Source organism: Cupressus sempervirens, chromosome 2 (assembly GCF_028749045.1).
Source record: "Cupressus sempervirens isolate cs-2001-9-10 chromosome 2, ASM2874904v1, whole genome shotgun sequence".
Lineage (NCBI taxonomy): Eukaryota > Viridiplantae > Streptophyta > Pinopsida > Cupressales > Cupressaceae > Cupressus > Cupressus sempervirens.
The window spans coordinates 521,796,129-521,820,687 of NC_143119.1; the positions used below are offsets into that span (position 1 = coordinate 521,796,129).

Consider the following 24,559-nt stretch of genomic DNA (forward strand, 5'->3'; position numbering starts at 1 on the left):
AGGGCACAGTTTATTTAAATAAAACATATTAAATAATCATTTACTCAGGGCCTTTTCACGTCAAGCAGCGATGAAATGTCCATTGGCGAATATTTCTTAGATCAGGTTCCAGTGTTGAACGACATGCATGAACATATCCACCGCCAACCAGAATATTTTTTTGCAGCCCATTTCCACGTTGAATGGCACGAAAAAGATAATCTGCATAGGAGCTCATGCTCTGTCAACGGAAATATTCTTGTTCGGTAAGCATAAACATCTTCGGCCCCTCTTTTAAAGTTTTTAATTCAGCTCGACAGGTTAAATGGTCGTCTGCTTCCCTTTGAACTTTAAATATCTAGATTAAGTTCAAACATTTAGATATAATTTAAATATTTTGTTTTAATTTTTAAGTTTTGTTTTGCTTTTAATTTGTTTTAAGATAAATTAATCTACCTTTATTATGTTTTAGATTATTAGATTTTTATTTGATCTGTATTATATTAAATATATTAAAGTTTAATATTTTAAATATTAAAATTATATAATAATCTAATATAATTGTTATTATAATTAATAATATTTAAATTAAGTTTTTTAAATTTCATAATATGAGTATGTTTGAAATTTATTTATATTACATTGAAATTTAACATGATATTTTTTATGTTTTAGATTTAATATTTATATTTTATAAAGGATATTTATATAAGACAATTTTTTTTCTATTCTTTTTGGCCTCGCCGAACTTTATTTGAATTTTGTTGTTGTCGAACTCAAATTCGAACTCAAACCTTGTGGCATAGGTCTGGGATATGCTGTTATTTTCCCTTTCTTTTTTTTGTCCTTTTCACTAAAAAATAATGTACTGAAAGGGAAAGCTTATCATCACTAGTGCGCTGCACTTGTATTATTTATCTAAAAATTGATCCTCTACCATAAACCATAAGCACACTACAAAATTATTTCCCTTTACAAACTGCCAAAATGTAAGTAGAGTGATAAAAAAAAGTTTCAGAGACAAATTAATGATATTTAACTTGGACAAGAACACTAATAGTCAACAAATACTTCAAATCCTAATTAAGATAGGGATCAAGTTTGCACAATTGAACAAGATCCTCCATAATAATGGAAGGTTGGAGAATTATCAATCATCAAAATTAAGTTTGTTAAATTTTTCCAAATTCCAAGCAGTCACTTCAATCACAAATATTGAATCTTACTTGTAAAGACTTATTATAAGTTGACTGTAGCAAATTGATAAAAACGATCAAACTTGCAATGCTAAACAGCAATCAAGTGAAAGATTTGTTTAATCCCATTGAGCCTGAGGTCAACATTTGAGTGATTTGGAGATAATATCTAACATCTAATCTTCTCCTCTAAATTTGTTTATCAAAACTCATTTTCCTAACTTAGTGATAATTTTCTTGGTGTTTATTACATGTAGTTTTATACCTTTTCCTCCTTCGTGACACTTGTTACCCATTGTTACATCCCAATTTTTGACCTAATTTAAAATATAGCCGTTGAGGTTCACATGAAGTCAGTTGACAATCAAATTTGTTATAATCTTGCGAAATGGTAAGACGGTTAGTCGTTATAATGCGAAGATAGCATGCTAGTTGATTATTTATCACGAATTCATGGAATTGAAAAAGGCAATTAGCCGTTATGATTATTTATGATTAAAAAACTTGTTATAGTAATATGACTTAACTACGGAGAATTTCCTTGTAGGAAGCATGTCGAAAGAGTGGAAGCATTGTCAAAAAAGAATTGGGCACGAGAGCATCACCATCACTAGGCAAATGAATATGAATCGTGAATCACCATAGTTGAGGACCTAACAACTTGAACATCAGGATACAATCGATGGAATTGCATGAGTTATTAAATAAACAATTTAAAATATAAAATAATTTAATTAAAATATAATACGTACCTCCAAAGATTTTAAATGATCTTTCACTATATTATTATAATATATACCAATGTACGTATACATAGATATAAATAAGGTGACACCATCATATTATTTTCTTATAATAAAATGATGCCACCTCACTAATATATTTACATGTACATATATAAATATAAATTATAATAATATTTGAATTATAACCTTCCAACTCTTTTTCCATCTTTTATTCTTTTCCTTGTTTGTAACCGATTAAACACTTGGCGTTTTAAATTGACAAATTATTCTTATGTTACGAAAGCCAAGGAGTCATGTCATTTCCTTTTTATTGAAGTCATGAGAGGAAGCAGACATCTCTTTCCAAACACCCAACTACTTTACTCATGCTTACGATTTTCAGTAATCATTTCCCCCTTCTCCATAACACCCAATTACATTCTTCTTAGTGTCAATATCTCTACTAATACTAGTCTATACCTTTTCAATAAATCCTTTCCACGATTTCATGGCCATTGAGATATTTTGCCAGAAATCGTGAGTACTCTTATGTTGGAGCTGTGTTAGATATTTTTGCAAGTAAAGGTGTGGCAAGTAGCTGAGTGTTCAGCAAGACATCATCTCCAAATTGTCTAGGTTATGTGGAACACCGGAAACCAAAATTTCCAATTTGATTTTCTGGAACAAAAGTGCAATAACATCGAATTTCATAGCAATAAGCTACAGTATTTATCATGATGATATTTTGTTTGATATTACAGATTTGATCCTCTTTTTAATTTAGCTTTGTCATGACAAGTGAAAGCCAAGAAACCATAGTATGAATCCATAAATCATTATGCCAATGGAGATTAGAATTAAACAATAATTTCTATAATCTTTAAGAATATCTTTTTCAATCACAGATTGTGATACGCTGGAATATATATAATATTCATGAATTAGTTGAGAATCAACAGACAGAGCTGATTGCTTTGAGATCTGAGCACCTAGGATTCACCAGCTGTATAGCCATAGAAAAGGTGAAGAGGTTAGATGGAGTCGACAATAATATAGAAATAATACATTAAATCTAGAATAATATCATTTAATAGCTCATGCATGATCATGTTTATTGTATTCTCCTACAGTCAAGTCAAGTGGTGTGAGTAGATATCAAGATGCTCAGTGGATGATAAGATGTTTCATGTTTATTCCGGGTAGGGAGGGCCTTTCTCATTAGAAATTGTGTGGGAATAAATTATAGTTTGAGGTTGGGTGGTTAAGCCCCTAACAATGTTTCCCCTCTCCACAAAATGTCGAACATGCACCAGAGAAACATAAGTTATGCATTCAAATGTTTGTCAGAAACAGGTATTTGTACTTTTATGATGTATGTTCAAGTAGAAGGTAAGATTAATTGAGTTGTATCATCGTTACAATTATTTCTTTAAATGAAAGCAACTCTTATCGTCAATATAATTGGCAACCGGTTAGATCGGTTGATCTTCTAACTGAATGTGGAATATATTTATTTACGAGGATAGATTTATTTGATGGATTGTTATTTCAGTATTTTTTTTAAAAATAATGATTATGAGCATATTTTATAATCTTATGTTATTGCCATAGTTAAGCAAGTCAGAAGGAAAGGAATGATACAATGGTATCTGATGCCCTAAATGATACAGTGGTATCTAAAGCCCCAAATGATACAGTGGTATCTGATGCCCTAATTAACACGGAGATATGTGATGCCCTAATTAACACGGAGATATGCAATGCCCTAAATGATCCGATGATGATAGATGCCCTAAATGATCCAGCGGTATGTGATGCCCTAATTGATATAGTGGTATTTGATGGTAATCGTCATTTGATTTTGAAATAGTGGTATTTGTGGACTAACCTGAGTGTTTGCAGAAGCAACCCTAGATTGATTTCAATTTCGAATTCCATGGTATGTAGATTTTAATTCCCATTGTAAATTTATTGATGGTGTTTTCAGATGTTAGTTATGAGTTTTCCGTTTAAGTAATTGTAACTGTTAAATCTCATTCACATGAACATAATTGATATAACTGTCTTCCTATGAAAATGAAGTAATAACTGTATTTCTTTGATATATTAGTTGTTAGTTAACACTTGGGAAATAGTGGATGTTTCACCCATGTGTCTTACATCTTCTGCATCTAGAGTTCTTTCCTACCCAAGTGCTATTATAGGTCACTCGTGGAAATTTATATAACTCCTTTTCTTTTTTGGCTCTCCTGTAACTCCTTTTTTTGAGATGCACACTTCTAAATTCTCTCACTATATAATTGTAAGTAAATATTTCCTTGGTGAGTTTGGAGGAAGTTTCTATATCATTTATCTTGCTTGGAAAAGATTTGTATAAAATTTGTATCTTCATTCATGGAAAAAATCTTTGAGTGTGGACTCGATAGAAAATTATGCTTGCAACAAGGGCTGCTCTATTCACATGCTGAAAAACAATTCATTAATCCTCCTGAATTGACTTGCTTTAATCACATAATACAAAGGTAATTTCCCCTTGAATTACAAACTGAAAGAAGATCAGTTTTTGTAGAGTTACCACCCGAACAATAAGTAATAATTTCAAATAAAATAAATTAAAGAAAATCTCCTTAAAGTTGCCACTGTCACTGCCCAAAGAATGGATGGAAAGGAACAGCAAAACATTGCCACATTTTCAATTTTTTTGGAACACCAAATACATGCGTATTCCAAAAATTGAAGCGAACACAAATTAGCAAATGTAGGCAGCAAGCAGAACCCAACATCACAACAAAACATGTTGCTGCCAGAACACTACTAACGGATAGAAATCCAAGGATTTGTGAACTCCTTCCTTGGCGAATTGCATTGTCTGAGCTGGAGAATATTGGAGAATTTGAATGAATCAAAGCAATTATTGAATAGGGACATGATAACTGCAAATGCATCTACAGACGTAATTTGATCCTCTCTTAAATAAAGAAATTCCGCGAAAAAAGAGCTAGTCCAACCCAGCATAACCCATTTTGCTGCTACATTCATCACATTGCAGTCATTGCAACAAGCATAAACTCCTTTGCAGCAAAAGTCTGTTGGTGAGCAATAAAACCAGTCAACCTAATCAGTACCACTATCCAGATTTACATTGTAGAGTAACAATTTGATAATGGCGACTCTCTGGTTCCAACGAAGGACCTTATATATGATGCTCCTGCAAGTATTTCCTTTTTCTTTTTTCCCTTAATTTTACCTTTTTCCTCATTTAAATGTTAAGTTATTTCTTCACAGGAGTGTTAAATTTATTCTCCTCTTCCCAAGTTTAGAGGTCATTGGTTACTCTTCTCTGTGTCATCCATGGAAAAGGTGCACAAATGCAACACTAAAGAGGGAATTAACAAAGCCATGATCATTTCAATGGAAAAGTGATTTCAAACAACCAACCCATTCGATAAGTCAGAAATTTGAAAATGGCAAAAGTAATTTCATAGGCCGCCCCATACATCCAGCCTTCCAATTCCCTAAGAACTTCAACCCAAACAAGGAGGTATTAACAATCTCTACACAATTACAAATACCACCGAACCAGTATGCAGCTTAGAGTGAAGATTAGGATCTACAACACAAGCAACAAAGGAGCTATTTCCTCAAACAGTTGCAATACCTAACACAATTATAAAAGTCATCGAACCAAGTGCATGACTTCAAGAAAAAATTATGGACGAGATCTAACATCTGCAAACTTGAAACCAGAGATCTCTTTCCTTGATATGTTTGCAAGATTGCCAAAGCAGATATTAAAGAGGTAAAATTTGTTATTATAAATTGAAATTTTAAAATTTCTTGTTAATGAATATTGAGTTTTGCTTTGAGCAAAATTCAACAAATTTAAGGAGAATTGAGTTTTGCTAGGGTTTCTTGCTAGCTTGATCTTGTTGGATTTCCTTCTGTGTTATTTGGTTTTTGATACCTTTGGTTTACTTATTTTCCCTGAGTGCCAAAGCTGGAAGTGGCATGGGGAGGGTGGGAGAGTCTTTTAGTAGAAATGCTGGCTAGATTAGGCTCATCCTTGCAGAAGAAGGAAACTGATGCAATCATGGCTGTGTAAGGAGGGGAAGAATATCAGCCAAATCACAAATGGCCCATATTCACGAACGCCAACCATAGAGGATCCTCAATCATCAATGTAGATAATTTTTAAATCAAGAGAAAGGTATCATCTTTGCATAACATTAGTCTAGTCCAAAGATACTTTGAGAATTGATTTTGCCTTAGACATCTAGACTCTTGAGTGAGACAAAATTAAATAACCAACGAAGAACATCAGACTTGTTCATGTGCTAAAGAATTTGCAATTATTTCTAATGAATCTGATTTCAATAGATTATTTGGCAAATGAGCTTATTTCCTTAGGGAAGCATTATGTATTGATTTCCATATTTAGAAGAAACAAAATCTATAACCCACATCAAAAATATTTGTACGCTCTTCCTTAGGAAATGAAGTTATTTTAAGGATTCAACATGATAGCAAATTTCTAGGGAGTTCCAATTTTGACTCCAGATATTTTCATGCTAAATAGTAAATTCCAGAGTTTATGCCGAGGTCTATGCCGAGTTGTATCTCATCTCCAAGCCTCAATCTAAAAGTAGGTCAAGTGGATCCAAACCCTAGACTATGAGTGCATTCTATTCAAGTAATAAAGAGGTTATCATTGGTGTGGCCACTTAATCAAGGAATGTTTGTTTACTTATAATCCTAATAAACCAATAGGTAACCAAGAAAATGCTAGAAAACATGGAGATGGTTTGATTAAGCCAAGCAAGGAAATAGTGCCAAGAAAAAGAACCAGACAACGAAGAGAAAAATTAAAAAGGATAAGAATGGCATTACCCAAGAGGAGCAGTGAATACTTAAAGATTATTGAGATAGTTATGAAGTATGAATTTAAAGGTGATCTCTAAAGGCTTATTTAAAACCTAAGAGAAAATCCGATTATTTCTATTCCTTGAAAATAAAATACTAGAAATTTTCTATCAAGAAGTTCACCTTGTGAAGAGACAAGAGCTCTTGGAAGTATCAAGTTCAAAGTAATAAGGAAATGGAAAACCACCAAACTAATAAATGCTCTATACAAAAGAAAAGGGGATTTTGTGAGTAATAAGCAGAGTAGACCTACCAAGAGATCAAAGGTTTCTTCAAGAAAATTCTCCCTTGCAATATGTGTAGATCAAATGCGCTCTCCAAGAGATGTGTTCCTTGAAAACACTTGTAAAAGCATATCCCAATTTTGCTTCCTTTACAAGACACCAACTTGAAAAGATTTTTTTTATCTTTCTTGTCTCTTTCCCATTTATTGTCTTCTTGCAAGGGGAGAAGATGCACATCTTGCTACGCTAAGCCTATTCGCCACAACAAATAAATAATTGTTCCCATTATTTCTAGTTGGTAATTCATCCACGAAATCCATGTACACATTCCCATGGTTTAATTAACACCTTTCACATCTTGGTAAGTGCAACTGCACTTGCATCATTTAATAAATTCTGTTATTTCGACATGCGTCCAACATAAAAATATACATACCTTTGCAAATGAGTCACCAGCCAAATGACCCACCAGTTTGAAGATATATGCCTCCCTCCTAAGCAAAAGATGTGTCTTTGGCACACATAATTTGCCCAGCTAAAGAAACTCTTGCAGTAGAAGTCTTCAACTTCTTCCCTAACTCCTTTCTCGCAAAGTTGTTTGTACTTCCCCCAACAAAATTGAGTGTTTCCCATTCTCTTCATAGGTTTCTCTAGTAAATCGTTGCAACTGCATGGCCATAGCTAAAAGTTGATATGGGCTTTGCAATGGATGGTCTAGACAACATGCAAGCCACTACATTTAAAGCTCCCTTCCTATATTTGATTACCAAATGAAATTGTTGTAAGAAATCTGCCCATTTGTAATGTCATCCCTACTGCAACTTTTTTTGAGCCTAAAAATATTCTAGAAGTTTGTGGTCCACGTGCATAATTTTTCCCTTTCCAAGTAGATATTGTCTCCATTTCTCGAATGACTACACTAACGCATATAGCTCCATGACATGCCATATAGTCCCCCACGTTTTAAGTAAAGACCCTTGAATGATAGCATACTCACACTAGCATTTGTCTCAAACCCAAAGAGCAACTACACTTTGAAGGGGTAAGAGCTATAGCATTGCAAATCATATCCCCCTCAATGTCCCAAAAGCCTTATCATGTATGTCACTCCAACAATATTAGTTACCTAATGTTGTGATTGAATGCAAAGAGGTAGTTGTGGAAGAGAAAGTTGAAAAGAACTTATGCATGTATTGTGTAACACCTACAAATACTCATTTGTGCCTCTGTAATGCAGTAAATTTGACATAATGTGGGAACCAGGTTGTTCACTTTTCTATCCCTAACCACATTGCCTCATCAGCTTCAGAAAAAACTGGGTAAACTATAGGTATCACTTGTTTCTTACCTTTGTGCATTATGTTTGATAAGGTTATATTGATGAAGAGAAAAGGTAGAATGCAGATCTATAAGTTCTTAATGTTGTAAACTTGTTCTATTGAAATTTACACAGCATGCCATGACATTGCATGGCATCAAATATGGATTCTCTCTCATGCTCTGCAATGTTGTATTGTTTAAAAATTAAAAATATCTCTAGGAACAAAGTTGTTTTCTCACAATTTTAATATTTCTGAATTCGCAAACATTTAATCTATTGCAATCTACATAGAGTATAATAGAAGCATTGAATGGCATCAAATTTCACCTCTCTTCTCTTGTTCCACAATGTTGCACAATCTACAAATTTTATGAATCTAAAGGAACAAAGTCATCTCACAATTTTAATCTCTATTAACAATTCGCAACCAAGGTAAGATAATATAAATTTATTAATGTCCAACAAGACACCACATAGATCTAAAGGACTGAAACGTACAACAAGGCAACCACGAGCAGCGGGAGCATGAAACAGTGTTCGCAAAAAAGAACAAGTAACAGAACAAAAGAACAAAACAAGAGCAAGAAAAAACTAGGCACTATTCACGGGTGAGAACTAGTCTAGAACCGAAGGATATGGTCCGGAGCAAATAGGGGCCCTCGACCGTATCAAAGAACCGCTCGAAATAGTGTGGTTTTGTCGAGTGTACCCTCTATGAAGCCTCACAAACCTAGTGTGATCCGAAGAATGGTTGAGTGACCGCTTTGTCCCTCAAGCAAGAGACCCAAGAGAGAAGTAGGTGATGAGTTATCTGGCTCAAGGGGAGCTAAAGCTGGAGAATGTGATCCCGAAGCCACATGGCCTCTTGGTGATAAAGGGCAAGACGACGTTGGTAGTGTAGTGTCTCTAAAGAGAGAAAAAAGGGAACAACACTCCCTGAACAAACAATAGAACCTCCCCTTGATCTGATGGTAGATGGGGCAACAAACAACAAAGTGAACCTTTGTCTTTGCCTCCTCAAGCATACAAAGGTGGAAAATCCTGTCCTCCCTGTAAATCTGGGGATCGGTTTGTCTACATAACCGGTGGGAGCCCACTCTAAAAGTCCCCAAGGAGATGCGAAGGGCGTGAGCCCAATGACAAGTGAGGTAGCAAGGGCGTGCAATAATCTCGTCTTGGATATCCATGTAGTGCTCAACATAAAAAGCCATCCTTGGGCAAAGGCCCCTCGGTGGTTTACTCCATATTGTGGTAATGTATTGTCTATAGATGGTGGTCCTAACACGATCATTCAGCTCCAGCTGAGAGGGAAGGAGGTGAGCAGCGGCATCTAGAGAGAACTAGAAAGGGGGAAGTGGATCCATTGCAATCCCAACGGAACTAAGAAGAGCACATGCTCAGTTGAATCAATAGCAAGATCCGCTAATGGGATCGAAAACCACCACTACCTCAAAGGAGCAATACGCAAACAAAGAATATCTATGGCAACCCTTAATGGAGTACGCAAAGCTCCGAAGTCCATGGAGAAACTAGATCAAGTCAAATATAACCCTAAGCCTAAAAGGATAAGCCCTAAACTCGGCCAATATGATATCGTGCAGAGTGGACCGATGACATCTGATAATGCACAGAAGAGGGTTTGGACTCTCTAGACTAAGCCCAATCAAACTCAGGGAGATAGGGCTCCCAGACATTAGTCATAAAGAACAGTCTACCTAACCAAGGAGTCTAAGAGGTACATCTTGGTTGTGGTATCCTAAAAGTGATGTTTGAAGCACTATCTCTCAAGCATAGCCAAGGAACCAAGGCCCTTGTTAATCAAGGGCTGCATGGCAAGTCTCAAGCTGAAACGAGTTCCAAAGAACTTAACCCCCAAATAAGTATTGGAGGAAGTAATCCCAATCTTCTCGCCCTCAAAGTAAAAGTGGATGTGAGGTCTTCAAGTAGTTGAAGACTATCACCTATGTCTTACCCAGGTTCACAACTAACTGATGCGAATCACAAAAGGAGGCCAAACCATGCAGAAGTTAATGGAGCCCCTCCGGAGAAGAGGCCAAAAAAACCAAATCGTCAACTATAAGCAAAATGGAGATCAAAAATGGTGTAAGTAGCAGCCCTTGCCAGGTAGCAAGAATTCCCAAAGGAAAGACTCGAACTCGTCAATGTAGATACCAAAACGAGTAGGGGAGAGAGGGCAGCCCTACTTCACCCTAATGGTGCTTTGAATAGGATTTGAAAATCCTTATGAAGTCTTGAACTTGCTCATCACACACTCGTATAACCTCACAGTAGTCGTCAATACAATCTCAGACACCCCAATGTCGCTAAGCCTCTGGCAGAGAAACGCTCAGGGAACATAATCAAAGCCTTTGCAAAAGTCTACAAAGCAGCAGTAAACTTCTGTTGAGCGATGAGGAGCCTCCTCAATAATTGTCCAAAGTCAAAATATGGTCCATGGTCTAAAAATATGTGCGAAAACCAACATGCACCCTAGCCTAATAGTGTCGACAATCAAGCTCCCTAGATAAGATAATATTCAACACAGCAGCATAAAGTTTGGCAAAGTATGCCCAACCATTATGGTCCTATAATTGTCAAGGTTCGAGCCCGAACTGGTCTTATAGATCAAATAAATAGTGTGTCACTACCAAGAGTCAAGAAGGCCAATAAAAACCACTTTGTTGAAGAGCACTGTCAGAAAGGAGCCCAAAACTATAATACCAAGCTTGAAAAGCTCTGCTTGGAACCCTTCCTTATCCACAGTCCTACTATTGTTCATGCATCTAACTGCCTCCTTGATGTTGAAGAAAGTGAGGAGATGACAATGAGGCTGGGGGTGAGGTGGAGAGGAGCATGGTCAGGGATCTTATAGAGAGTGGCGATGTAGGAGACAAGGGAGTTGTGATCCAAAGTGGATGGGAGGGAGGGTGGTAAGGAAACATGATGCACCATAAGAGCTTCGGAGACTGCACAAGAGAGGCACAAAGGGATCTACACTACAACGCAAAGAAAATCCACTTCTTGTGGCAAAGGCGGCGGCAGTAGGCAAGCCTCAACTAAACGAACGATAGGGAGAGGGTGGAGAAAGTTGAGTGAACCAAACAGTGAAAGGACTTGCAGTTCTCATCAAACCACTGGATCATGGGGCCAGTGCTCCTATGTTGGGGCCATGGCGAGGTGTGGTGGGGAATGGAGAGGAGGGTAGACTCCTGCATTGTGGTGGCCAACAAATCAAACATGGAAGGAGCATCCCCAAATCGGTGAAGAAGGCCTAGGTGAGGAATCGTCTAAGGTGGTGGACAAAGAGTTCATCGTCACTCTTAGAGAAGTAAAAGGAGGTGTGGGTGGGGGGTTGCCTTAGGAGGGCGGGTGCGGGAGGAACACCCTGACACTAAGAAAGAACATGGTCGACCAGGGGAAGGCAAGAAAGGGTGAAGCAGCTGATGGAGGGGGTGAAGGAAGCACAAGAAAGAGCATAGTCAATAACACTTGCACCACCATAGTGAGGCCAATAAGTTAAAAACCCAAAATCGGGAGAGGAAGAAAGCCCGTTCAAAATCACCAAGTCCAAGGACTTGCATAATTGTAGGAAATGGCGGTAACTTGGTGAGGGGTCCCTACAAGTCCTTTGAGAAATGATGTAAGTCAAGGGTGCCTAAACCCAACTACGTCATGCAAATAGAATCTGACCCACAATCATGGAAGGGCGTCTAAACGTCTCTAGTCTACGCATTAATGTCTCTTGGGATGATGATGTCACTCATGGCCAAAAACCAAAAATGTGCTCTTGAAGGTTCTCAAAAGGATCCACTCTCCTTGATATGGACTCCATAGTAGGAGAAAGTCAACAGAAAATAGCACATCGTGACAAAGTTATACTTGTGATGTGACGTTGTCTTGCCAATGAGGATCCACATGAATCTGGTGAGTTGTTGGAATGAACCCCGGAAGCCATACTAAAGAGGTGGTCTCTAACCAAACAGACAACCCCACCGGACCCCCTGACCCCACAAGAGGATCTAACCTCATCTTTGAAAGTAGACAACCATAGGAAACCGGAGATGCCAAGGAGAGGATGAACAGGACTCTCGTGGGTCGCCGTGATAAGGAGAATATCAGTTGAACCAAAAGCATCCTAAAGAAGACCTAGCAAGGATCGAAAGGTACCATTATCATTCTAGTAGTTGACATGGTCCGGTGGGGTTATCTGAGCAAATAGACAACCCCACTAGACCCCTTGACCTCATTTTTGAAAGTAGACAACCACTAGAAATTGGTGATGTCAGGGAGAGGATGAGCGGGACTCTCGTGGTTCTCAATGACAAGGAGAATATCAGTTGAACCAAAAGCATCCAGAAGAAGACCTAACAAGGACCGAAAGGTACCATTATCATTCTAGTAGTTGACATGGTCTGGTGGGGTTGTCTGACCAAACCAGATAGCCCCACCAAACCCCATGACCTCGTCTTTGAAAGAAGACAACCACTAGAAATTGGAGATGCCAGGGAGAGGATGAGCGAAACTCTCGTGGGTCTCTGTGACAAGGAGAATATCAACTAAACCAAAAGCATCCTGAAGAAGCCCTGGCAAGGACCAAAAGGTACCATTATCGTTCTAGTAGTTGACATCTAGAGAACCATTGTGAGGTTCCAACACACCCTACAAGTCCTTTGAGAATGTTGTAAGCCAAGGGTGCCCGAATCCAAATTTGTCATGCAAATAGAATCCGACCTACAATCATGGAATAGGAGCTGAACGAGACTGGTTTGTGCATTAAAGTCACACGTGATGATGATGTCACCCATGGTTGACAACCGAGTAATGTGCTCATGAAGGTCCTCAAAAGGGTCACCACTCTCCTTCTTATGAACTACATAGTATGAGGAAGCCGAAGGAAAATAGCACACCCCGATAAAGATATCCCTGTGATGTGACGTTGTCTTGCCAATATGGATCCACATGAATTTGGCAAGTTGTCAGAATGAACCACAAAAGTCGTCCTAAAGAGGCAATCTCTGACCAAACAGACAACCCCACAGCACCCCCTGACCCCACCAAAGGACTCGACCTCATCTTTGAAAGTAGACCCACTGGAAATTGGAGATGCTGAGGAGAGAATGAGCAAGACTCTCATGGGTCTCCATGACAACGAGAATATCAGCTAAACCAAAAGCATCCTGAAGAAGACCTGGCAAGGACCAAAAGGTACCATCATCATTCTAGTAGTTGACATGCAAAGAACCACTATGAGGTTTCGGTATGCCCAGCTACTGACGAGATCATCATTCAGCCTTAGTGGCCAACCTCAATACCCATCTAGAAGAAGGAGAATCCTAAATAACTACTTTGAGGTTCCTAATAACTGCCTACTTCCTGTTACGCCTAACCTCTGCAATAAGTCCTCGATAGTGCCTCCACTTTGTCACATGTCATCTAGTGAGATCCTCATCAAAAAAATCTTAGTTGGAAGAGGAAAATCTTTTTCACTCTAAGAGCTCGAAGACGGTCGGACAAGGAAAGGAACCAGAGAAAGACGGTGTCATTCAAGCCAAACCCATGCCCTATCGAGTGTAATGTCTATAATGTCTAGGTGATTACTGACAAAAGAGCAACTTGTGGAGATAAGATCGACAAAAGAGGGAGATAGGCCACGAACTAAGATTGAGCTCACAAGCCTGCCTAACCTACTCATTGATCAACTGAGCGTGCACAAGTTTTTCCACACCAGAGAGGGGTGCAAAGTTTTCCTTCTTGACAAAGAATTATCATTTCTTATAATGTGCCCTTCACGTATTTTTAAAATTGTGAAAATTCTCCACAAGGGTATTCAATTTTGAGCCTAGATAATAAAGGATGGGAAATAAACAAACAAGATGAGAGATAATTTAGTGCACAAATGTTTGGTAATATGCCTTCTTACATGTTAGGCTCAAACATGCCTACATGCTTTCAATCAAAATGTTTACGATACTGATTTACAGGTATCGAGTTCTAATTCATGTTATCAATATTCCCCTCTCTAAGAGACCAATTACAAAGTATATAAAGTCATCACGACACGTAGGTTGGCTATGAGATCTAAATCATTCCCGAAGCACAAAAATTGTATTACAACAGATAGGTCTAATCAAAATCATAAGGAATAAGTTACATAAACCATGTAGAAGCTTGTGGTTCCAAATTTGGGTTTGGGTTGAATCTGTTACAAGATTCAAGAATTGGCAGATTAACAGATTTCCGGGTGATTGATTGATTAATAGAGGAACAAATGTGTTCTTTATAAGGACGTTGTTTCTTTTAGAAACAACGTAGACTGAAGACGAAATTAGAAACAAAACTGAAGACAGGATAGAAAACATTCCTATCTAGACTGAAGACAAAAGAGACAGGATAGGAAACATTCCTATCTACACTGAAAGACGGACTACAGACAAGTAGTTGACCATTATAGAAAGTATTTAACTAAAGAGATAATATCTTAATAAAAATATTAAAGATATTATCTTAATACCTTCCCTTAATGGTCAATGTACGGATGTTGAAAAATTCTGCGATAACTAAGACCCTCCCTGGATCTACAGAATGCTAAAACCAAGAAGCTTTGCCAGAAGAGTGCTATGACTCAAAACAGATTGCAATTACAAAACTTTGTTTTTGTGGAAAAAACGGTAAAACCTAGAATCTCACACATTCTTGCGTACTACAGACAACATGATTTGATTTTTAAGGAGAACATCAACAAACCCAAAAAAATAGAAACAGATTCAGAAGGCAAAAAATGCAGCTCTGCCTTGATCAGGAAGCTTGACAACTTGTGCTGTTGGCTGAGAAGCATTTTGCCTTGCTTGGGCAGCCAAACATTTTCGGCACTCGAACTTCATATGGCAAAACTTGTGACAGTAATGACACTGTACATTTTGCTTCGTAGAGCCATCCAAGGATTGAGCAAAGGGTTGATGCTGGAAAGGCTAAGAAGACTAATGGTTGTCGATGTTCTATTGAAAGGATTTTGCAGCAAATGCCTGCTCTGAGGAGGCTATAGAAGCACTGCTACCAAACTGTTGTTTCCTGCTATAGAAGTTTGGTGCATAATTTTGGAAACTTTAGATCAACATTAGTTGACATAATGTTGAGTGTTTCTATGAAGTGCTCACAGGACAATGGTAGACTTTTCTAAGTGATGACTACCATATCCTCTTCCTCCATTTTCCGACCAATAGCTTCGAGCTGATGGCGGATGTCCTTAACCTTTGTCAAATGCTCTTGCAAGGACATATGTTCATCCATCATAATGGAGACCAGCTGATTCTTCAAAAAGAATGCCCGACTTTTGTCAGATGTTTCATGCAGCTCCTTCAAATATTTACAGATTTCTGCAGTTGACTTGCTGGAAGGAATCTGCGGTAACTGATCATCGATAACAGAGAGCTTGAGAAGCATAACAGCCTCTCGATTGCAATCATCAAACTTGTCCTGTTCTACTTGGTTGGAAGTCGGATGAGTCTTTGTGCCTAGAACAAGCTCATCCAAACGACGATACTCGACGATGGTTAACATGCGCTGCTTCCAGTGGTTATAATTGCGGCCATTGAATTGTAGATTGCCCTCCAACATTAGATTAGTCAAAGATGCAATTCGAAGAATTCAGGTACAAACTTCAAGATTGAAATTCAATAGGCACGGAAAACAAAGCAAATTCCTAGCTAACCCAGAAAAAATCGACAAGTACCCAAAAGAACTGATACAAAACCCAAAAAGAATCTAAGTCAAATTTCAAATCCATTTGGCTCGAAAATTGAGGCACGGAAAACAAGGCACCCACACAAATCTAATGAAGACCCATTTGAAATCTCGAAAAACCCACCACAATATGAAACCAAAAAAGAATTCGGACCTCGAAAATTAGGGTCTCGAGCAGAATAACAGTCGGCGGCCAATGAAGGTTTTGAGAGCAAAAAAAATGGCGGATACAGGCAGATACAAGCAGATTTGTACTAAATGACCCCCTGAACCAAGATATATAAAAAAATGGCCGATTGAACACGTTTTCGGCAAACGATGTGCCCTGGATTAAATCCCTGCATTTTTATTCAAACCCATGCACTAGAACCGTGCATTTTTATTATAACCTATTATTCCAACAAGCTACGATTTCTGCAGAAGAACAAGTCGCGATTTCTGCAGAAGAAAACCTACGATTTCCAAAGAAAAAAATGCTACGGGTTGTAGAGAAGAATCGCGGATTGCAGGTAAAAAAAACTTCAATTTGAAAGTGAAAAAAAAGTCCAAAACAAATCTCTGCGATTTCCAGGGAAGAAACCTAGCCAAGTTTCGAAAAATTTGAGCAAATCAAATGAAATTATAAATTTTTCAAAAAACTCAAGTATTGGCTCTGATACCATGTTACAAGATTCAAGAATTGGCAGATTAACGGATTTCCGGATGATTGATTGATTAACAAAGGAACAAATGTGTTCCTTATAAAGAATTACAAGGACATTGTTTCTAAAAGAAACAATGTAGATTGTAGACGAAATTAGAAACAAAACTGAAGACAGGATAGGAAACATTCCTATCTGGACTGAAGACAAAAGAGACAGGATAGGAAACATTCCTATCTAGACTGAAAGACGGACTACAGACATGCAGTTGACCATTCTATAAAGTATTTAACTAAGGAGATAATATCTTAATAAAGATATTAAAGATATTATCTTAATAGAATCAACCGATATGCCTAAAGGTTTTTGTCCTAGAGATTCTACAAAGAAAGGTAAAAGCTTCCCAAGTTTCTCCAACAAAAAACCGAAATCCAAACTGAATCCAAGCATAGCTTAAATGAATCACGTTCTCCTCTTTTATTGCCCAGGTAGTGATTCTTCAACTTCCATTTTCTGTCTTTTGTCTTCTTCCTCCTTTGTCACCTTTTCTCTTTTTTCAATATTATCTTGACCTTTAAATAATTTGTATTCAGCTCCCAATTAAGTCACTTTTAATATTTAATTAATTTGGCTTGCAATTTCCTAATGTCCCAAAAAGGGGACAGTAACATCCTAATTGAAAATGTCATAAAAGTAGCTTGCAACTCCCTTCAAATATTGAAGGTATTGTTTAATGTTTGAAATATGATTTATCACTATAAAGAGCTTCCAATTAATCTAACAAGGATCATTACCAACAATTGGATAAAAAAACTCGCTAGAAGAAATCTTGAGGGCTAGTTTAATATGATGTAATAAATATATGAACTCTAGCATATATTTGTTTTGTAATGCTAAAGATCTTACTCAAATTCTATAATATTTGTTCTCTGCGCTAAATTATAGAATGTCTCTCACTAGAAATGTACCTGATTGTCACTTGGTCTTTTTGAAACTACCCTGGTTCGACCTAGGATTCGCCTAAACGAACCAACTTCCCTGGGTTTGAACCCTCGTCAAACCCCCAGACAAACCATGACCATGACCATCACCAAGACCAAGACCACAGACTAGCTCAAATATAATTGATTAGAAGGGGCAGGAGGCGAATGGGTAACTTGGAACTAGAAGATTTGCAAAGTGGAGAGAATGAGGGAAAGTCGTGAAGATGGAGCAATTTGGGAACATGAGTCATCACAATCAATTGAAGGCTTGATAATGTTGAGTATCAAGAGATATTGCCAAAGATGCAAAGACTTCTTTGTCATAATGAAGAAGAGGGGTTCAAACAAAGATTACAAGATAAGCATGTTAAGGTGGCACCCATTCATCTTCAAAAATCAAGTTATTCAAAGTTGGCATGTGGAATGCATTTAATGTATTCCCCCGTTTGAATTTTCTCATTGGTCCATCCTCGGAAGAATTTCAAAAATGTAACTTTCTCATTAGCTAGCATTTAATGCTTGTAAGTGGTAGTTGCAACAAACACTAATCAGGGTAACTTTGAATTATTTGGGTCATTGATCTTGAGTCTATCTAAGCCATTAATTGTACTTGAGGCTTGTATGCAAGGCTTGATCATTTCATTTGTAAGGGGAGACTAATATTAAATTGTTGCCAAAGTAATTTCAAATTATTGAAGCTTAGTGAAGGCTTGTGTAATTTTGGAGTGTTGCATGATTTATTAACTCTCACTTAATTATAATATATTTATGTTGAGCTAATGAATGAAAGATATTATAGTTGATTCATGGTGAAACCTCATGTTCACACCTTTTGATGCTTGTTGATTGCAAGTAGCAATGCAAGATTAGGCTGAAGTTATCTTATAGTTAAACTTCAATTACTTAAAGCTTATTGGTTCACATGATTTATGGTGTCAATGTGTGTGAGTGATTTGAAAATCATTCAATTATCTTTGGAAGATTTCCATCAATTATGCATAGTTGTTTAACTTGGCGGAGCAAAATTTGGTTTGTTTCACATCATCATCAATAGCATCTTGCGATTGTAGGAGTAGATTGAATTCCTATACTCAATCACTTTTGCAGTTTATTTCAAAAGCATTTTTAGAGGTAGTTGAAGCGCTTGCATTGCAAAATCATTTGCCATTTAAAAGTTGATAGATTTCTATGAATGAATAGCAAAAGTCCCTTTGTGATAACCAACATATCACATCATTAAATTAGGTTGTACCCAACACCAAAGTCGCGCAAACGCATTGTAAACCTTGGAGTCATATTAGTTGTTCACACAAGTCAAATTGTTTAGCATCTAAGGTTTCCTTGTTCAAGAGAGGGAAAATTCTCAGTAGTTTATTCTGCACATTGGGATTGTCGTGAATCTCACATCAACATAACCACTCAACAAACATAACAAATCATTTGCCTGTTACTCGTTTTCGGCATAACTTTCTTCTTATTTGTGAACTGTATTTTTTATATACAGCAGTTTTATTGCAAATAGATTAAAAACTACAATAAATAGATTTCGTAGCTACAGAAAACAAAATAGTTCATAGTATAAATTATGGAGGTAATCATGGATTATTTCGCTGGCAAACTTAAAAAGGAAAACAAAACCACTTAGCTGAACGACAACAAAAACAGACAGACAGTCAACTATGTAAACTACGCATGTGAGTCGAGGAGATTGATTCGTTTCAGTTAGCAACATCCACACCCATGCACATGCAAACGTACTCGCATGCCTGCCCCCTCCACACGCGCACGCATGCATACTCTCACACACTTAAATACAGACACACATACGTACCCACAGAGAAATTCACACGCACAGACATACATACACCCCCGTAGACGCATACACCCACAGAATTAACACGCGCAGAGGCACATACACAGATAGACTCATACATTACATATTAACTTCATATTGTCTGTTTGCAAATTCTCTTTGACTGTACTAGTTAGATTCAAAATAAACGAGAAATACTTCTTCTTCTTTTCTTAATCAGAATCAAAGAAAAGATGGCATTGGAGTAAATGCATAGAACAGCCGACCTAGAAGGGTCGAAGCCAGCATGAAGGGCCAATCTTAACTCATTCCCACTAACAACAACTGCTCCGGAGCCAAGCTTTCGTAAGTGCTGTAAGATCTTCAAGTTATTATTAGCTTTAATTGCATAGCCAATAATAGAATCCAAGCCCTGCAAAGCAGTCTCATACGCCTCGTAATTTCTAGAGATCTGAGCTTTACTGTAAAAATAGAAGGGTCTGAGCTCCATTCTATCGAGCACGTCCTGCAACCTCACGTCCTCGCAGTACATAAAGCCGTCCTTCCTTTTCGTGAAGCAGTGCTTAAGGCTGGATGATGATGACACAGTTTCAGCCATTGCTGCAAGGCACTGCTTACGGTTGCCTTTTAACTTGTTTCCTTCCCGACCTCTCTGTATCGTAACGATGGAGCCGAACAATGTTCTATTTCCCAGGGGATTTGCAAGCAATGATTTATTTCCCAGGGGTTTAGCGAGGGTTTTGGCGGAATGGGAGACATTGCTAGTTGTAATTTTAAGATTGCAAGATGGTGTACCAGCGATTGTAGCCGCCATTGCTGGAACTGAGCCTGCTCCGCACCTTACTGTCGCTATTTCATTACGCGGTACATGGAGCCACTTTGATTTAGGGTTTAACGATTGAACTGTTTCGTTTTTCGTGTTTTAAAAAGCTCATACAAATTTACTACTACAAATTTTGGTTCCCCTCGACAAAAGAGGGTTTTTGCTCTAACAGGGTCTTCCATGGGAACGTCTAAAAACAGGGGTTTTTGTTGACTTGGGCTTTTTAATAAATTGTCTTTATACAGCGTGAGGTTTAGTTTGCTTTGTTTGTTGGCTAGTTCAGCTTTTTATTCTTGGTAAAAATAGTGTTTGTAGGACAAAAGGTGGAATGGTAATGGTAATTTTGTAAGGTTTAGATAGATATCTCTAAACATGGAACAAGGGTTTTTGTTTGTTGGGGCTTTTTAATAAAGGGTCTTTATACAGCATGAGGTTTTGTTTGTTTTGTTTGTTGGCTAGTTCAGCTTTTTACTATTGGTAAAACTAGTGTTTGTAGGACAAAAGGTGGAACGGGTATGGTAATTTTGTAGGGTTTAGATACATAAATAATTTTTATTATTCATTAGGCTAAATATAGTGTATCTTTCAACTTAACTTTATTACTCCTCCGTAAAGGAAGGAGACAAAAGTTTTCAAACTATTGCAAAGTATTAGTTCCTTTATTTGTAATAGTGTTTTTCCGAGTATAAGATTTAAGACTATAGTTTGTATGATATTGTGGAATTATTTGATGGCATATATGAAAATTTTAAAATTTCTATTGGTGGTTGTTATTTTTCTCAGTGGTCTTTTTCATTTTAAGTACAAATATTATGCGAAATATTTGAGTTTGGCAACTATCATTTTAGGAAGAGACCTATGTGTTTGTTGTTGTGATTTCCCAAACATACAATGTCTCCAGAGAATAACAACTTGTTCAGTAGACATTCTTTGCATGCAATGAGGTGTATGCTTCCAACAAAGTTTGGTACTTAAATCTCTGTGCCAGCAAAAAAAGCTATCAGACAAGAACATTATAAAATGAAACTATTCAGTAAAGCACCACTTTGCCCTTTGTCATGGAATGAAGTTGTGTGGTTTTTTAAGGTAGAAATAATTTTTTTGTTCTCTTCTAAATAGGATAATCTATTCTGGTGCTCTGTGAGTATTGAAAAACAGTTTTGTTGTTATTGCAGACTATGAATACATTTTGAAGAGAATCGTTTGTTGTTTAATGGTTGCTCAGCCATAGTTGTAGTCAAGTATAGTCTATTACTTGCCTTTACTTGTCCCAAAATTCTTATAGTGGTGATGTTTGAAGTGGTCACGAAAGAACACAAATCATCTTCGATCTTAGCTTCTATATTAGTTCCCCACTTAAAAGGCAAAACTGTCAATTGTCTTCTCTAATTTTTCTTTTCATGTTTTCATTGAAATATTGTAGGCTTTAATTTCCATTATATGGGAGGTTTCACTAAAAACGTTAGCAAAAATTCCAATGTGTAAACTATTTCACTACAAAATGTTAGTCAAAATTTCTAGGTATGGACTATTTTAGTACAAAATGTTACCCAAAAATTCTATATATGGATTGTTTTACTGCAAAATGTTAACCAAAAGTTTCTTACCTGAATAGGAAGCTCCAACATGTAAATGTTGACATGGATTTCCCTAAGATGAGTGCTAAAAGTCAAGAGCAATAGTAAGAGAGAGGCTAAAAATTAGTTCAAATCATAGACCAACCAACATCGCTTCTTTTACAAATGTTTCTCCAACGTCTTCTGATTTTATAATATGGTTGTGTATTATTTTTGATTTGGTAAATGTTCCTTTTTCAAAGAAATTAGGTTTCAAGCATGAGTCTCTCTCGAACTCTAAATTAGTTGCTTTGGTCCTCCTCCTCTCTTCAAGAGCAAAAATTCCAAGCGAAATAAAGTGCGTTTAAGTATGACCATGTTAATGAGGGCAAAGAATCCCCATGCAAAATTAAATGAGAATTCATGTTGTGATTGAGGGTTCTTTAGACTGGGATTTATACTTAAAATAATGGGAGGACATTGTTGGAAATATAAGGTAAGCTAGGTTACTGAGAGGGGAGGGGTGAATCAGGAACCAATAAAACTTTTAACTTACTTCACCAATTAATCCTTCATATATTATTCTAATCTAATTGCATGCATGAAAGAATGAAAGCAATAAAACATTCATGACACTTTGACACAAGATATGGTGACCCATAAACCTTCCAAATAGAAAGTAAAACTACGGTGGGGATGATACCCACAAGTTTTAGTACTACAGTATGAAGTTGGCATGTTAAGCCTTACAATTGACCACTTCTGGTGATCTGCCCTATTAGGAGCAATAAGGATTATTTTTTATAAGATAAACAGGTTTTACAGGGACCCTAAAACCCAATAGTTAAAACATAACCAAGGCTGATAATAAGCAGTTAAAGTCCAGCCAAAAAAAGATAAGTCACAAGGCTAATAATAAGCATGAAAGCCTAGCAAAAAACAAAGGCCAATTTATCTAATAGTCAGAAGCCAGAACAAGAAAAAGCTAGTATGACAAAAACAATAGAAAACTAAAAGCAAAAGATAGGAAGGAATAAACTAGGATTACTCTTCTATCTTTCGCTCTGTTGATAAACAGATTTGTTCTCTTCAATCTTTCGTAGAAATGTGACTCTTAATGCCCAGTCAGTGAACAATATCTATTTACAACAGCTGAAAAAGTCGTTTTATGGTTACTAGCTTTTCTCTGAATTGGTAGGTACAGCTCCCTATATGAATGGTATGCAAGGAATTATGTTTTATTCCCAAGATTAATGCGAGGTATGCTCTTAACCCGAGAGTAGGTGAGGAAACCAAGTTTCACCCAGACAAGTGAAACTCAAGCAGGGATTTAAATGCAAGGGTGTTATGTTGATGATCTTCACAGTCTTATGAATTTCATAACACAACGATATGAAATGCAGAGTATGAAGGTATGATAATGCAAATGGAGAAACTGACAGATACTATTGGATTCGAAATCTCACAATCTTATGGTTTTCGATACGCAACAGAGTAACACGATGCTTAAGAAACGAACTCAAAACAGATTAGAAAGATATGACGAAATATACATAGAAACGAAAGTTGACAGGAATATTTCTCACAACCAGTTCCAATTCTCTGATTGATTTACCAGCCCTATCAAACTGAAATAATGAAATGAAACTATGTTCATTAAACCATTCCAATCTAATATCAAAGGAAATACAACATACACATGTGGGGAAAGCGGGCGGTAAAGAAATGGCACAAAACTTCGTTGTCTCTGCAACCCGATTCACACCAAAAATTTGTCGACCCTTTATTAATCATTCAATTTCTACATATAGGATGAGAGAGATGACCATTACAAAAGAATTTTAATCGATTCATCTCCTCCAGATGACAGATGGCAAAGATGCCAATGTTATCATTTTGACATAATTACAAAGTTAAATAACGAAAAACGGAAAGAGGGGAATCTTGAATCATTTGGACTTCTTTCCCTTTTCAGTTTTCGCCCTATATGCTTTAGCAGCCGCCATGATTGGAATTAATTCATCATGGCTAGGTACATGTACATTAGTGAATCTCAGGAGCCATCTTGCATGTTCTTGAGCTAAAATAGGAGCCATCTTGCATGTTCATCCCAGCTTCTCTCTCGAGATCCGAAGAATCCTTTTTTAGCAGCTGTAGTGGCGACAACTCAAGTAAAGAGGAAGATGTTCAACATAGAGTCTCTTGGAACCGCCTCTAAAATAATTAGCATAGAATCTTGGCTTGAAGATACTCTGGAGAAGAAAAGAAAGAGGAAAGACAAAAGTACTTCTGCAAAAGATATTGTATCTCAGGCGATTCGCACAGTATCTGCAATAGTGAAAGCTAAGAAACAGAGGACCTTGTCGATACTTGGACAAGATACAGAAACATGGCATTTGACTATGGAAGTGGTGAAACCAAACAAGGTGGGGAGAATTGAAGATATGACACCAGGAGACTTCACCCTGCATTCTATTGATCTCGAAAAAGCAGAGATTGAGGAATTAAGCAAATTTATTAGACAGCTAGTTGTCCCATTGGCAACTATTACTAGTGTGCCTGCCACTGAGAATCCTTCAGCAGAGGAGGTACAAGCTTTCATATCTCAGTTGCAGAAAGATAGGCATTTAGGCCAAAT

General features: G+C 37.1%; 1 protein-coding gene across 1 annotated transcript in view; it reads right to left on the minus strand.

The window, feature by feature from the left end:
* LOC149573246 (diaminopimelate decarboxylase 1, chloroplastic-like) overlaps positions 1–20,438 on the minus strand; it is a 62,228-nt gene extending 41,790 nt beyond the window's left edge. The window contains exon 1 of the mRNA XM_089814449.1: positions 19,809–20,438. Within this exon, the coding sequence (XP_089670575.1) occupies positions 19,809–20,356 (548 nt within the window). The 5' untranslated portion in view covers positions 20,357–20,438. The remainder of the gene's footprint in view (positions 1–19,808) is intronic.
* Positions 20,439–24,559: the final 4,121 nt, after the last annotated feature.